General features: G+C 40.1%; 1 protein-coding gene across 2 annotated transcripts in view; it reads left to right on the top strand.

Moving 5' to 3' along the window:
- cacna1ba (calcium channel, voltage-dependent, N type, alpha 1B subunit, a) overlaps nt 1-17,275 on the top strand; it is a 168,458-nt gene that overhangs the window by 130,279 nt on the left and 20,904 nt on the right. For both annotated transcript variants that reach the window (XM_034871800.1, XM_034871799.1), the window contains 11 exons: nt 1,866-1,976; nt 2,056-2,139; nt 2,768-2,773; nt 5,375-5,491; nt 6,042-6,107; nt 6,221-6,312; nt 8,544-8,694; nt 9,516-9,643; nt 10,873-10,969; nt 13,075-13,180; nt 15,751-15,858. In XM_034871800.1, coding sequence (XP_034727691.1) covers nt 1,866-1,976; nt 2,056-2,139; nt 2,768-2,773; nt 5,375-5,491; nt 6,042-6,107; nt 6,221-6,312; nt 8,544-8,694; nt 9,516-9,643; nt 10,873-10,969; nt 13,075-13,180; nt 15,751-15,858 — 1,066 coding nt within the window. The remainder of the gene's footprint in view (nt 1-1,865; nt 1,977-2,055; nt 2,140-2,767; nt 2,774-5,374; nt 5,492-6,041; nt 6,108-6,220; nt 6,313-8,543; nt 8,695-9,515; nt 9,644-10,872; nt 10,970-13,074; nt 13,181-15,750; nt 15,859-17,275) is intronic.

The raw sequence follows: 17,275 nt of genomic DNA, 5'->3' as shown, positions 1-17,275 counted from the left end.
ACGAGCTGCTGAGTTCTGAAGAAGTTGAAGTTTATGGAGGGATTTTTGAGGAAGGCCAAAAAGGAGAGAGTTACAGTACTTACAGGACTTCCCTTTCTTGCCGAGAGATGGATGAAAAAATCAATACCACTCTCATGCGTGTACAGTAAATATGAAGCTTATTGTGTAATCTTAGCAAAAGGCTGGACAAAACAGCTAGCCAGGCTCTGTCCAAAGGTAACATCCATACAATAACTAATTGTAAAGGCAATTTATTTTATGGTCAATGGACGAGCATTTATATATACTAGTACAGTGCCCGTTGGGCCGATAACTTGGCTCGTGGTAGTGCTGTTTGTAGAATTCTTCAAAACCAAATTGCTCCCTAAAATTACTCACAGAAGGACCCCAAACCACTTAATGTGCAACTCCACGGTATAGCCTACTACTGACATACAGTGTAGTATAGTGTCTACAGTATATCAGAGGGAGACATTGTGCTACTATATTTAACTGACAGAGAACGTGGCAGATTCAGAACGTAATCACAAAATATCACAAAGAAAATGTGGAGACATTAGCCGTATGGCAGTTTGCTACTCACCTGGCCTGTTATGAGAATCAGTGTATATCTGTGTTAATCAACCACCAGGGAGAGAGAGAGAGAGAGAGAGAGAGAGAGAGAGAGAGAGAGAGAGAGAGAGAGAGAGAGAAATTTTGTCCACGATATTACATGTTGATATCACCACAGTCAGCGTGTATAATGATGGTGTTGGGCTCCCAGATAGCTCAGTTGGTAGAGCGGGCACCCACATACATATAGAGGTTTACAGACACACAGACAGACAGACACTACTGTCATTTATAGATAGATTCCACTTTTCTAGTCTTAGCAACCACGTAAAAGTGCTTTACACTACAGGAAAAATTCCCCACACTTACACACACATTCCTACACTGGTGATCAAGGCTTACCTTGCACAGCAGCTGGATTCTCGTGATATCACGAGATCACATGAAATCGCCAGATCACACATCACACCAAAATCCAACTTGTCTTTCTTCAAAGTATTGCGTTTGTGTCTGAACAGCAAGGGATATTTTCAGAAGGTCCGCCATCTACTTTCCGTGTAAGAGCAGAGGTCTGAGGCTAATCCCACCTCCCTTTCAGGCACACCCAGTACACAGATGTTATTCATCATATAGGATCCTTTCAAGTTTCTCCACAATATTTTGCAGCATTTCAATCTTGTCCTCTGCCGTGGATATGCATTTTTCAGCCTCAGCAATCCATCTCAGAGTGATAATCTTGTTTTAATTACTATATAGCCTTCATGATGTCAATTGTGAAGGGGTTGTCCATGATTTCAGTGCTGTTGGTTACTTTTCTTGGCATATTACTTTGTATTACAAGTATTGTTTCAAATTGGGATGTTTTAAGTAGTATTTGTTTTTGCAACAGATTAGCAACAGAACACGAGAATCCACGTCGCCATAACGCCATAAAGTCGTTTGCCAGATATTTTTTTATAGTTCCTGCCCTGTTCTACTGACGACCTCTCAGATAGTTCTGTCCAAGGACACTTTAACATGTAGACTGCAGAGGTCAGGGATTGAACCACTAACATTTTAATTGGTAGACAACCGTTCTACCTCCTCACCCAGGTTGTAATGGTGGTTATGATGGTTATAATGTTTGGGACTTAGGCTAAGTCAACCAGTAGCATGCTGTAGCTTCATATATAAGAGTGGTATTTATCTCATTATGTAACGCTCAGCAACAAAGTGAATAAGCTTTAATTACCAAAATGTCAAACTATTTCTATAAGAATGTTACACCTACATGCCAGCCAGGAAAACACGATGTATGTTCCCCTGTCTTTCAGTTTCATGGAGCTCCAGACTTTTATGAAGCAATGCTGAAGAACCTCAATATAGTCTTCACCACTCTCTTCTCTCTGGAGTGTATACTCAAGATCATTGCTTTTGGTCCATTGGTGGGTAACATTTAGGAGACAACTTTAAATATCCTGAATAATGTATAAGAACTAATGATTTTCAACTATTGTTTCTCAGAACTACTTAAAGGATGCTTGGAACGTGTTTGACTTTGTCACAGTGTTGGGCAGCATCACTGACATCCTGGTGACTGAAATCAATGTAAGAGCAACGGTACCCACCCACTCAACCCGCACCTTAACAAGGCTGAATGCATTGTGTTCGTACCACACAACGGTCATGGTATGGAGCTGGGAAAGGGACAGTCTATACAGCAAGCTTTATGCAAACAAGTTAACTAGCCACATCAGCAAAGACAGTCACATGGCAGCAGTCCAGACAGTTTAAGACTTGGAGAGAAGAGATCAATATATATGATCAATATATCACAGAGTTCTGATAAAGGAGCTAAGGAACGATGGCTTCTTTTAATCCACCTCAGAGAGTAATCTCTAATATGAGGTTTACAGCGGAGCTATGCGTTGTTATGCCTTTTTTGGTTGTTTGACAGTTTTTTTATTCATTCCAGACACTTTCTTTCTGTTCAGTCACATGTGTGTATTGTGAAGTAGCTTTTGACTGATTTACATGTGTGTATTTGTTGAGCTGTATCAGTTTATGTCTTGCAATATGACTGTTTTTGTTGTCCTTTCTCCTCATCTTCCACTGCTATCTGTCTTTATTTCTCTCTTTCTCTCTCTCTCTCTCTATCTCTCTCTTTCTTTCTACATTTCCATCTTGTTGAATGTCATCACCGGTGTTACCATGCCCTGGTACCAAACATCATTAGACTACGGTGAGTGACTTTCTGTTGCCATTCTTTGCTCATAGCTTGCCTACTGTTTTATCTAATTTATACAATGTTGTGGTCATTTTAAATGTGAGGACTTCAGCAATGTAGTATTGCCCTTGCAGAAAGTTGAGGAACTTATCAGAGATGCTTTAAGAAAGAATAAGAAAAAAAAGAAAAAGAAGCAAAAGGCAGAGATATCCTGACTTTAATCCCTTTTTAAACATTTCTCTTGTAACTAAATATCTGAGGTCCCCCAAGTCACTTTTTTGATAAAGTCTCAATGGTAATCTCTAACTAGGTCAGATCTGCTACAAAAGTCTGAACTGAATGCAATTACATAAAACCAGAAAATCCCATTCTGCCTTGTCAATAGCACTGTAATACAGTGGGGTTGAAGTTTGGGCACCCCAGGTAAAAACTTGTATAAAGAAGCCAAGAAAAGATTAACAAAATCTCCAAAAATCATAAAATGACGGATTAGACTTTTGGATATGTCACAAAAACCCTGCAGAGTTTATAGCATGCACCACCCCCTTTGGAAAGCTGGGACCTGACAGCATCATGGATTGTGGATGGAACATTTCACGAGTAGAAGGAAAAATGTTTTAAATAAAATTTCAGGAAACTTTGGACGTGTACTTGATCTGTGAAAAATCTGAAGTTAAAGAGAGTATGGCTTCTACAAATGGATAATGATCCTAAACACACCTCAAAATCCACGGTTGTTTACATCAAGAGGTGTAAACTCAAGGTTTCGCCATGGCCTTCACAATCTCCTGACCTCAACATAACTGAAAATCAATGGATAGACTTTAAAAGAGCAGTGCGTGACAGACAGCCCAGAAATCTCATAGTACTGGAAGACTTTTGGAAGGAAGAATGGGCAAGGATACCTTAAACGAGAATTGAAACTCTTGGCTGGCTAAAAGAAGTGTTTCCAGATTGATGATACTTTCCAAAGGGTACAAGGTATAAACTCTGCAGGGTGCCCAAACTTTTGCAGACGCCATTTTTTTTGTTTTCTGTTACTTTGAAAGTGTAAATGATGGAAATAAAATCTAAGTTTTTGTGACATATAACATGAATGTCTAATCTGTCATTTGATGCCTTTGGGAGATTTTTCCATCTTTTATTTTCTTTTTTATGTACATTAATAAATGTTTTTACTTGGGTTGCCCAAACTTTCGAACCCCAGTGTACATATACCACTCAAAGGTAAATTCCAGCGCAAAATTAACCTAGGGGTTAATGACACATGGGTACCGAGTCGCCTGTTCTCTGGGATATGTTTTAATGCTAATCCAAATGTGACAAGTTTTTAGCGCAAACCCCTGATTAGCTAATTAGGCACTGCTAAATAAATCGCTATTTCTATACCACTAACAAGGCTCAAAATAGCACCACACTTTCACAGTAGCATATTGAGGGTCCCTACATGTAAACTGAAGCATTGAGAACTTTGTAAGTGTACAGACAGTTTGTTAAAAAGATAGTTTCTAATGACAGTGGAAAAACAGTCATGACCAGTCAAACAACAAACGATGTGCTTGAGCCATGTTAATGGTGACTGCTTGCACAGCGTTGGTGGTTTGACTGGTCAAACTGTGTAGTGGGTGCTCCACTTCCCATGATGCAAGTTGATTTTGTCAGACCCTCAATGCATTTAAAAAAACACACTTTTAAAAATGTCTTTCTGATATCATTTGTAACCTATATTAATTCAGGGTTACTTTCTTAGACTTTACAAAGCTCCTCCAAAGCCACACACAACTGTTTTCTGATGTTGAATTGTTGAATTAATGGGCCGGAGTGGGTTTGTTTCTACTGGGTCATCACAGTGTGTTTTAATGAGCTTAGCTCATAGCATGAACATGTACATCTTCTGGTGTAGATTGTGGGACTGGCGATCATATTTAGTGATGGGCTTAAAGAATAGGTTCACTTGTTTTGGTGGGGAATCCCCTCATTTTGTATCCACGCACAGTGTTTCCTTGCTGAGCTATAGAGCGGTATTAACACCCAATCAGGAATTTTATACTGCAAAAACTGGAAGAATATACACAGAATGAGGACTGTAGAATTGATCCCCCGTCACTCACATTGAAATGGCTGAGGCAATCTTTTTGCGGCCATTATGGGCAGGACAATTACAGCAACCAAAAACTTTAAAATTTTACGTATGGGCTGTCAGTATAGTTTTAAGATGGGAACCTAGTGCACGTTAATGTGTTAAACTCTGATGCAACCATGTATTTAAGATACAGTACATTACCGTAATATGGGTATAACACCAATGTACTCTTTCACATTTGCTCCCATTTGAGACACAATTCAGATTGTCTTAGCTCCTGGGAAACTTGTAGACTTTTATCCCTGCACAGTATATTGTTGATCTCTGCTTTATATGAAAGAGTCAGAACGGGTTTGTTGAGAATGCCTTCTTTAACCCGGGAGCCAGATCTGGACCATGCTAGTCCCAGTCTCGCCACTGTGATATTTTGTAACTGGTGACTTAATTAAATAATTCAGCCATGAAAAGGGTGTGTGTTTAACAGTGAGTGATAAGTGCCTGTGGTTGCTTGATGTCCCGTCTGTGTCTAACAGGACAGGCTGCTGAACCTGAGCTTCCTGAGGCTGTTCAGAGCCGCTCGGCTCATCAAGTTGCTGAGACAGGGCTACACCATCCGCATCCTGCTGTGGACCTTCGTCCAGTCCTTTAAGGTGCTCGCACACATAATCACATGCTCACTGACGTGCACTTTCTCACACTCACACACCTAACTTCTTGGCGGCAGCATGATCAACCAGCATGAAGTGTGGACTAGCTGGCACTGCCAAGGTGCCATTGAGCAAGGTTCCAAACCCCTGCTTGGGGCGCCTGGCCAAGGGTAGCCCCATCACTCTAACATCTCTCAACAACAACATGCATGTCTATGAGCGCTGTGTGTGCATTTATATATTTTGGACATTTGTGTGTGTGTGTGTGTGTGTGTGTGTGTGTGTGTGTGTGTGTGTGTGTGTGTGTGTGTGTGTGTGTGTGTGTGTGTGTGTGTGTGTGTGTGTGTGTGTGTGTGTGTGTGTGTGTGTGTGTGCGCGTGCGCATGCGTGCGTGCGTGCGTGCCTGCGTGCGTGCCTGCTTGCGTGTGTGTGTGAAATAACAATGGAGTTGTGTAATTTTTTCTTTTACTGAACTCAAACATTCTGTCTGGAATAATTCAGAGTGGATATTAATGAGTAAATGTGTTTTGGTTTTCTGTTTCCTGTCTTTTAGGCCCTGCCTTATGTTTGCCTCCTGATTGCTATGCTGTTCTTCATTTATGCCATCATTGGGATGCAGGTGGGTGAAGCCGCTCTGCTGTGGTCACAAAAATGTTGAACGTGAAAAACATAATTTGCACATTGCTAAGACATTAAAAAAATTTTTTTTCCCTCACTGTGTCTCTGCTGTAGGTGTTTGGCAACATTGAGATGAATGAGGACACAGCTATCAATCACCACAACAACTTCCGCACTTTCCTTCAAGCTCTAATGCTGCTGTTCAGGTATAAAAAGCTTCATAATTATATGTAAATCCCAGGAAGACATTGGATCACATTGACCAAATACTAATAAAATAAAATACTATTTTATAAAATAGTAATCAATTTGACTTTCAGTGGACAGACAGCTCAGGAAGTAATGAGCAGGTATACACAAACCATAATGCTGAAGTTTCACCTTTTCTACATTTGATGACATCATAGCTGCTAAAGTCATAGTAGAGTCAGAGAGAAATGTGGAGTTCAGAAAACATAGACAATGCCACTTTATTCCAAAACTAGAGCTATTACACTTAAAAAAGAGAAAAGAACAAGAACCCAGTGGGGAAACATTCTGCACAGTCAGACAATACAACCTAACTGTAACTGCTCAAAAACAGAGGGAGCAGAGAAGGAAAATAAAGATTTTTTATAAAACTAGACACTTAAAACAAAAAAGTGGTGTGTAGGGATACTGTCACAGGCCCTCACCATCATAGAGTCTATGAAACTATGGAAACTGTCACTATATCCTGATAGTACTGAGACAGACGTACTGTGAAAAATAATTAGGGTCCCTTCCCCCCCCCAAATACATTTACAAGTTTTAATAAATTTTAACTACTTATTATAATGTTGGGTAGTTTAATGCATTACAGTCCATCACTATTAAAAAAATGATTTTATAATGCCTCGTCGTTAGAAGATTGTATAAATTAGTGAAAAATTAGTGTGTACGAGGAACACCCGTCTTTCTGGGATGTTCGTCAGGAGCCAGGAACAAGCTCTAGTAAACATTGAAACATCCTCAAACTCTGAGCGCAGCTGTTTTATTCCAAAGTTCCTTTGCGAGTTGCACTTTACAGTGTGATAAATTTACCATCCATGGCGGGAACGTTTTCAGATTTGGCTGTGGCCATATCGTTTGTTATCTTGAAAATGAATTATTAATTTTATTGAATTTCTGTAAATACGTGGATATCAGCAATGTGGTTAATACACTGTGGAAAACCCTAAGTCAATGGGCTGGGTATTACATTGCCAGGAAGGACATGAGGTCACAGCTGAGTCAGTTTTGTCTTTAGAGTTATGAATTTTTGCTACCAACAAGTTCTGCATCCTCACACCTCTATTCTTATAAGAACCGTGCAAGATGTTGAGCATAAAAGTTCCCTCTCAACCTTAGAAGCAATAATGTGAAAAGGTTCATTTACAAACTTTTGCAAAAGCTTTCATTGGCATCTTGCAGTCACCCTTAGTGTATGAAGTTTGCTCATACACTTTAAATAACTCAGCTGTCAACATAAACTTCAATCATGATACAGCAGATGGTCCTATATAAGGGGAGATCATAACTCCTGTAAAATGTGATCTTTATTAATCATTAAAGGACCTAAGGACGAAAACCTATTTTATCAATCAGCTTCTTACTGTGAGCCAAGAAGTCCAAAGTTTTTTTTTTTTAAATTTGTTTATTAGTCCCCAATGGGGAAATTACTGCACTACACTCTGTGTACACACTTTTTGTTAGTACTCACACACAGGCCTGAAATACACACACATGCTCAGGACCTATACATGCACTATACATGGAGAGATGTCAGAGGGAGTGGGCTGCCAGCTGAACCAGCGCCCTGAGCGGTCGGGGGGGTACGGTGCCTTGCTCAAGAGCACCTGGCATTGCCCAGGAGATGAACTGGCATCTCTCCAGCCACCAATCCACGCTCCCAACTTTTTGGGTCCATACGGGGATTTGAACCAGTGACCCTCCGGTTCCCTACCCAACTCCCTATGGACTGAGCTACTGCCACCCCCACTGTCGTGTTATGAGAGATTTTGTGTCTCTGTGTGTTTGTCTGTGCTCTCCTACTGATTTGAAGTGGATGGGCTCTGTTGGAAGAGGATGTAATCAAATGTAATTCTAATCAGAAATAGGCAACTTTGTATCAAAATCTATTGTCAGTTAGTGTTGCTTATATTGACATGCAACTGTCAATCAAATATAATGTGCTGATGTCTTTTTCTTAAGTCTTAAACTATGTGAATTTATGTACACTTAGGTGAATTCTTGTTAATGTAACTGTCTTATCTGACCTTTTTCTTTTTAAGATAAAGTTAAATGATCAATCTACCTTGTCTGTTTGATGTTGTTGAAGCTGAACTGTAGATTCCCAAAAGGCTGACAGACCTTTATGTCTCTCAAATCAAAGCTTCTCTGTTTGTCTTTTCTTTGTCTGTGTTTTTATGTGCATCAGGAGTGCAACTGGTGAGGCCTGGCACGAGATCATGTTATCATGTTTAAGTCAACGAGCCTGTGACAAGCTATCAGGGTCCGATGGGGAAGAATGCGGCAGTGATTTTGCATACTTCTACTTTGTCTCCTTTATTTTCCTCTGCTCCTTCCTGGTTAGTTCCTAAAAACACCTAAATGTAGCCACTCTAACTGTTTACCTGATCTAGCTTGTCAGTTGTGACATGGATGTGACACTTGGCCTTGCAGAAAATGTTAGATTCATTTGAGTTTTGAGGTGTAAATAAATTTAATGTGACTCAATGTACATGTCCACACACTACAATTACTATATTTTTAATTGTGTGGTTATAACCTTTAAATTAAGTTAAGTGGAAAAAAGAAATAGCTTTTTCTTAACTATTGAGTTTACTTTTTTAAAACAAGAACCTTCTATGCATTTAAAAGAAAAATGTTTGATATAGGTTTTATAAGCGCCTCACTGCCAAGCATGGCGGGATTTGTCCGCACAGTGAGTTGCAAAAAATACACAAGATCATTTTTATAAAATGATTGCCTACATCACTATATTGAGAAGCTGATACAGTCAGGAGCATCATTAGGTCAAGGAGCCCTTCATTCTCCTAGACCTAATGATTACAGCTCCCAGTTACCCCAGAAAGTAGCTTAGCTCAGTTCATCCAAGTGTTCTCAGGAAATAGGTGGTGCTAGAAGCTTGGAAACAAAAGATTAACTAAGATTACAGATTCAAAATCCTCTTTTAATCACACAATGAGTAAATTCACACTGTTGCAGCAGCTAGGGATAAGCTAAAAGTACAAGACACTCTAAAGATAACAAACACTAAATAAATAAAAGTAAAGAGAGGCTGAGGATTGCATGCTTCAGCTCCGACAGCAGCTCAGCTGTCCTTGCCAGTGTCATTGAGAATAATTAATTTTGCTCCAAAATGACTGTTTAAATGTCTGTGTTCCAGATGCTGAACCTGTTTGTGGCTGTCATAATGGATAACTTTGAGTACCTAACCAGAGACTCCTCCATCCTGGGGCCTCATCACCTTGATGAGTTCATCCGGGTTTGGGCTGAGTACGACCCCGCTGCATGGTATGTTCACGCCTCCCTCTGAGCCCCAGAGAGTAGCACACAAAGTAAAGTGGGGTGAACAGATAGCTTAACTTTACTCTCTTCCCTGTTTGTGACTGGTGGCTAAATGAGGCCGCATGCACAAGCCTTGTACTTGTTGTATGCGGTCAGCCCACTGATGATCATTGTTTTATTTTAAGCTGTCTTGAACGAATTGTTTATTTATGTGCTTGTTCTTTTCCACAGCGGACGGATTTCCTATAAGGATATGTACAATTTGTTACGCGTTATCTCACCCCCACTTGGCTTAGGAAAGAACTGCCCTAATAGGGTAGCATACAAGGTTTGCAAATACCAGACATTTCCGTCACTAGGGTGCTTTGTGTACCTCTATGCCAAAAGACTTTTAACTGAATGGCTGTGCACCAATGAAATCGCCTTTACACGAGCACCCGCCCCTCCAAACTGACTGGCTTTGGTTGATGATGCCGGAGTGGAAACAAAGCTTTCAAAGCCACGGCATAGTCCAACATGCCACCTGCCATGCTTACTTTCTACTGTCTGTAATAGCAAGTCAGAAAACGTGTTTAATTCCCATTTCTATGAGCTTAAATCCTCAAATGCCTTGATCTCTACATCTGAGGGTCTAAGGATAGAGGGAGTTGTATACTGTACAGATAGTAAAGCCTTAAGGCATATTTGTGATATTGGGCTATATAATAAAAAATTTACTTGACATGAACGTGATATATTTTTTATGAAGATGTCTACCAGAGGAAGGCCAGGCTAATCCCAAACCAAAGCTTGGGCTGGCATTGAAACCTTTGTCTCCGTGCACCCTGGTTGACGTACCACTGGGATGTTTGCTAGCATGCTGAGGCAGACATCCCCGTTACAATGCTGTCATTTATCTTCCCACCCATCAGCATTCGGTGTGTTGGGTCAACCCATCATCCACTCTTCTCTCCCCTCCTCCCCTCTCCCACCAAACTCACTCTTTACCATTTCATGTTTCCTGTCAGGGATCCTGAGCTCCACAGTGATGCATCCCTGTGCCCATTCACAGTGGCCGAGGATGACATCCATCTTACATATCACTCTAGGAAATCTATTAACAACAGATTTCTGTTTTTCCTTTACATTATTCTCCTGTTTTGTTGTTTTTTTCCCTTTGTTCCTCTCCTCCCTCTCTAACTCCCCATCCTTCTCTGTTTGCATTTTGTCTATGTTTGATTTCCTACCCTGTGAAGTGGCCGTATCAAGTACCTCGATATGTATCAGATGCTGCTCCACATGTCCCCACCCTTAGGTTTGGGAAAGAAATGTCCGCCAAGAGTCGCTTACAAGGTAGACCTTCATCTTCCTCCACCTTGTTCCCTATGCTCGACAATCTTTTTTTCCCGATTGGAGTGAAGTCAAGCCAATGTCTGTGCTCTACAGTGTTCCCTCTTTTCTTTACTTTGTTTTGCTAGCGTGCTTATACTTTTGGTGTAAGCCCCTATCTCATCTTTACTGTCTTACCTGTTTCTTTGTGTGGGCTAATACCCATCACTAATGATAAGAACATAAAGCTGAAATAAGAAGACTTAAAGTTAACGGAAATTAGCATATATTATGTTTTTGGAGGATATGTGATCCCTTTTGTCATACTTGTTATTAATTATTATTATTTCCTTTGAATGTACGCCCTAGTATGTGTTTTATTTTGTGGAGCAGTGTGTGTGGGTATGCGCACACGCGCAGGTGGGTGTGTGTATATGTAGCTTCTATTTCTTTTCTGTAGGAGTAATACTTTCTATGTGTGCTTTTCACTTTGTGGTTCTATATTTGCTGACCATTCCCTCTCATTCTTTCTGTCATCTCAGTCTATCCACTCTGAGATGTATGTGTGTGTATGTGTGTTTGTGTGTGTGTGTGGGTGTGTGTGTGTGTGTGTGTGTGTGTGTGTAAAATTGTGCATGTCTGTCTGTGTAAGAATGTCAATGCTGCACAGCATTGACAAAAAATTGGTTAATGTGTTTTTTAAATTTATTTCATTTTGGCTGAATTGCCCAACTCACCAGACTCCATTTTAATAAAAAAATATTTTAGTGTGTATAGGGCCAGCATACAGTATTTCCACGTGTTTTTTTGTTTCTTTCATAGAGTATGGCCATTAGAGTGACATGAAAATGATTCAAAGATAAAGTTTGACCTTTGAGATCCACGATGTTTGTTGACATATCCACCAGCTCTGCCTACCTAATAACGCATGTTTCAGTCGACATACAACGTAAGCAGAATCAAGATGATAATACCAGGCGTAGCTGACAGCGGCAGGAAGTCTATGTCTTTGTAATTGATTGTGCAGCTTGGGATTGTGTGTGTTTGTATGTATGTGTAGATGGTGTGTGTGTGTGTGTGTGTGTGTGTGTGTCTGTGTGGTCTAGGTATAGCTACATTCGTGGGGACCAAATACTGTGAAAACAGTATACTTATGGGGACCTGACTGCTTTCTGGGGACCAAAATGCTGGTCCCCTTAACGTTAAAGGGCTTTTTGAGCACTAACACTTGGTTTTAGGAGTAGGGTTAGAGTTAGGTTAAGGTTAGGTTTAGGGTGAGGGTTAAGGTTAGGCCTTTAGGTTTGATGGTTATGGTTAGGGTTAGGGGCTAGGGAATGCATTATGTCAATGACTGGTCCCCGCAAAGATAGGCAGACACGACTGTGTGTGTGTGTGTGTGTGTGTGTGTGAGGCTCAGCTCCCCTTCCTCATCTCATTCTGACTGTGTTCTGTCCTACTTTCTGCACTGCCACTGATAGCCCATGTAGGTGAATGCTTTTTGTGTCCAGGGGAGCTCCACTCTTACAACAATCCCACAGCATAATGTATGCATCTAGTGGTGCCGTTAGTCCTATATGAACCAAGTCTTCCTGCTAAGGCTGCCCAAGCTTGGAGGAATGGACACTGTTTTTTGCTAGCTGCTACTCTTCATGTAGTGCATACTCAACCCCCTCAACTCCAAGTTGATGATTGCTAGGATGGCAACCACAGAGTCGAGCTCCTGTGACTGTCAAGGCACCTTCATGGTTATGCGTTACATGCCTACTTTCACCTTTCTTTCGGTCAATGTCAGTCTTGCACCAGTGCACTTTGACTTGCAGCGTAGTGCATACTGTAGCCAATAGCAGTGAATGTGAATGTCTAGTTAGTCTCCTCTGTATGTACTTGTAGAGAAGGCTTTTTGTGTGCTGAATTCAGTCTCAGTAACTTTTGTAACTTGGCCACGTATCAAACAAAATTTAGCAAAGCACTTGTAAAGTACTTTATGCTAAGAGAGTGAATCACTGGAGGGTATTGGATCACAGCAGCACACAGATTGATTTCTCTTGGTGAATTGTATGTTCTGATTGGGTTGTTTGCCATTACTCAGTGATCTTAAGTCTCTGTCACCGTTCATCTCCTCTCCTCAGCGCCTCGTCAAAATGAACATGCCCATTGCTGATGACAACAGCGTCCATTTCACCTCCACTCTGATGGCCCTGATTCGCACTGCCCTTGGGATCAAACTGGCCTCAGGTCAGAGAAACACACCTCACATCATTGGAATAGAATAAAATAAAATAACTAGGTTAGATTAAAAAAAAACATAATGTTAATTTTACCTCCTTCTAACCTTGTGTGAAAAATGGGCCTCTCAGCTCACGTCTACACAGGATGGCAACAAGGACACACTGAGGTTGGGTGATGATGGGGTGAAGACACCGCAACAGCTAAACGTGGATCGCAGTGAATAGTAAAGATTTATTTACAGTGCAAAAAAATATATTTAATCTGGGACATTGCTAACAAAAAGACTTCCCATACAACACAAAACAAAATCAACCCACAGGTTTCTTAATTTCAATAGCACAAGCAAAAAATACTCTGCTTCAATAATTCTCCATGTACAACCTCTCAGCAAGTTGACACTCAGACTCACCCTCAAGGGCAGAAACCCCTAACTTTAAATAAAGCCCTTCAGTTAAGCTAATTGGTAGAAACAAATATGACAGGGTGTTTTGTGTATAGTGATTCAGCGGATCTACTATGTATAACACGTACATTGAAATATAGTTTAATATACATATCAGTACTAAGATTAATATTCTTTCCTTGCCTTGAATGAAATAATAATTAACTTGCAATACAACAAATCATTTTGTATTGTGACAATAGCTTCATCCACTCCAATGAACACTATCCCATGTCCTAAACAGGGAATAAAACAAATTGATGCGGGGGTTGACCACAGATAATTGATGCAAAGTGAAAAGTAGATGCTATCAAGGGGGTAAGCTTCTCCTCTCTAAGCGTAGCTCCCATGGCGCCATTTTAATGCTATGAAGCCATCACCTGGGTTAGCATCCCATTGACTGCCATTTATTTTGCTGCCACTTTGAGAGTGAATAACTTTACATCTGAAGCTTTTTAAGACTCCATTACCTTGGGCACCCAGATAGCTCAGTGGGTAGAGCGGGTGCCCATGTGTAGAGGTTTACTCCTCGACGCAGCTGGCCCGGGTTCGAATCTGGCCTGCGGCCCTTTGCTGCATGTCACTCCCCCTCTCTCTCCCCTTTCATATCCTTAACTGTCCTACCAAATAAAGGCCTGAAATGCCCCAAAAATAAAATCTTAAAAAAAAAAAAAAAAGACCTCATTACCTTATGGCTCCGTAGCAGATGTTTTTGTAAAAATAGGCTAACAATTGCATCATAACCACGCAACTTACTGTTGCGTAGTTGACAAATCATCATATTGCCAGGAGGAGCACGCAGACAGTTTTGAGTTACATCAGCTGTTTAGGTTTAATTACTAATGTTAACTAGCATGTTAGTTAGCAGTAATTAGCCTGTGCCTATGTTATCTCCAAACATATACCTATGCTCTCCATCTCTGCTGAATGAGAATTATTGAGATTTGTCTTGGCACAGCTAGCAGAAGACTTACAACTTTCAGACACATTGCTCACGTCACAACTAATTTGTCAAGCTCAGGTGGAGGCTGCGCAGTAACAACTAGCCATCACCGGAGAAGTGCTTCTATTTTCTGTCCAGAAAAATGGGATCTGTTGTTCCATTTCTTTAATTGTCTATGCTAATATCCTTCACTGGTCCGCGTCCAGAGCCATGGGATCCATTTCTTTAACTGTCTATTGTATGAATAGGTACGGCGATCCCATGACGTCACATTTGCTCACGCCAGCTTGGCTGCGGCTACTGTATAACGCCCCTAAGTGTGTTTGGGTGCGCGTGTAAGCGTGTTTGTGCTTGTAGGTTAAGGTAGTCAGTTTAAATGTCACGGAGAATTTCAGGCTAGTTGGGAAAATGGAGGGGCTCTACCTTTTCACACCTTGGTTTAAGAAAGAAAACACTTCAACATAAATTATAGATACTAGTATAAATCAGTCAGAGCTATGTAGAGTTTGTGTTTGTAGGTGCTATAGCCAATTTTAACACCAAGTCATCAATAGAATTTTAAAGTGTTTTCTTTGAAGAAATGTGAAGCCAATAAAGCGATGCTAAAATTAGGGTAGTGTGTTCTCCTCCCATTTAAGACCAATCAAAGACATTTAGTGTTTTATTTTCTTATAGTAAACTAAACAGTGAAAGCTCTGTGTGGTTTAATGCACTTCTTCTAATGTCTATTCACCTAAACTAGTATTAAAAACGATGTATTGAAATTTCAAAACACACTTCACTGGTGTTATGTTATAATGGCAGCTTTAGCATCCAGCGATTTCCGACCAGAGTTACAGATAGCCAGCTGCTATTTATTGTTTTAAGAGCTGGAAATAAGCAGATGGCTTCCATCTGTATTCATTAGGAATCTTTGTGCTGTGCTGGGTGTGTCTACTGGATTTTGTCTCAAGTTTCACCGTCTCTATATGCACTTTTAATATGCATCTTGGCTAAGGGACAACATATTTATACCTTTGTTTGCTTTTTTTTATAAATCTCGAATAAACTAGTTTGAAGATGTTTCTGGCATTTTTTCTGTCTTTATTCTCTTTTTTAAATTTAAACCACTGTACACAGTGCTGTGACTGGCAAATGGTCTATGTGGTTTAATAAAAGAGGTTAAAAGTCTCTCTTTCTGTGGATTTGCAGGCATGGTAGCTCAGCGAATATCTGACTATGAGTTAAAGAAGGAGCTGTCGACAGTGTGGCCCAGCCTCTCTCATAAGACCATGGATCTGTTGGTGACGCCACATAAACGTAAGCATTTCAGCATTATCAACCATTTGAACTTTCTGTTTTTACACAATATCCTTGTCACAACCTGAGTTCTATGACCATGGTTGAGTGGTAGAGGTGCTGTTTAAAGTTGACATAACATTTTATAACATGGGATGTGTATATCAGTGGTGTTTATGGAAGGTGAAAATGGAGTGCAAATGTTGTAAAATGCATAAAATGTTCTAAGGACCTATCTTTGCCACAAAATTTGTCTTCTTAAAATCCCAGTGCTACGAAAAAAAAAAAAAACTTTGACCTAGAAGGCTACACGCTTGAAGAACGTTCTTTCAAGGATTTATTGTAAAGATTTACAAAAAATATGTTTCCTCTCAAACTGGGACGTTTTGGGGCCGCTTGGTGGGGATTTAATATGGACAAAATTCACACGGCAACACACTGGTAAGAGCAAATTACGTTTAACTTATCCAGCTAATTTTACTGTTTTGTGTGAACAGTTTCAGTGAACAGTGAATCCATTTAATAATGTAGGTGGTGTTTTTTTATTGTGGGGTGTAAATGGTCCACCAAAACAAGTTCCTTCTTGAGACTATTTTGCAAGCCATCTTTGGTGCTTCTGTTCTTATAAGGCACTTTTCTAGTATTAACGACTACTCAAAGCACTTTTACATAGTACAGGCACCATATTCACACACATTCACACACTGTGGCCAAGGCTGCCATACAAGGTGCCACTTGCTCATCAGATAACAGACACACACATTTACACTCCGATGGGGCAGCATTGGGGGAAACTGTGGAGATAGGTCTGGCAATGCAAGACTACATATGTGGTAGTACTCCGCATCCGCTTATAGATTAGGCATTTTGTGGAAACTTTCCTCTTAGCCTAATACAATCTAAAACATTAATTCAATATTCACTCTTCAATGATTATTTTAAAAAATTGTCAAACTCAACATACACATCGCTTATTCTCACCCTTAGCAGGTGTCTTTGAATAAACAAACAGTGTTTCCTCTGTCTAACATTTATGTCTAGAGTCTCTCTGTCTGCTGAGAATTGAAAGTTCAAAGCTGAATCTCACTACTCAGTTCTAATCACATTTTGTTGTGAATTAGCCGTTTAAAACGTTCACCCTGGAACAGAGAAATGCAGCACCTTTGGCTGTTTAACAGAATCCTAAGGGGGTCATTTTCCATTGGTAAAAGAGAATATTGCATCAGCTTGTGTAGGATAATCTATCATGACCACAGATATTGTGGAGTCTCTCCAAAAAGTAAATTACATTTTAAAGTTACAAGATATTTGATAATAGCTTTTGTTCTTGAGATTGTCAGTAAAATTAAAAGTGAAGGATTTTTACTTCTAGTTATCTCAATTCAGTTCACTTCAATTCAATTTTATTTATAGTATCAATTCATAACAAGAGTTATCT

Source organism: Etheostoma cragini, chromosome 5 (assembly GCF_013103735.1).
Source record: "Etheostoma cragini isolate CJK2018 chromosome 5, CSU_Ecrag_1.0, whole genome shotgun sequence".
NCBI lineage: Eukaryota > Metazoa > Chordata > Actinopteri > Perciformes > Percidae > Etheostoma > Etheostoma cragini.
Note: the sequence above shows the minus strand (reverse complement) of the source record. Positions and strands in the feature narration are given on the sequence as shown.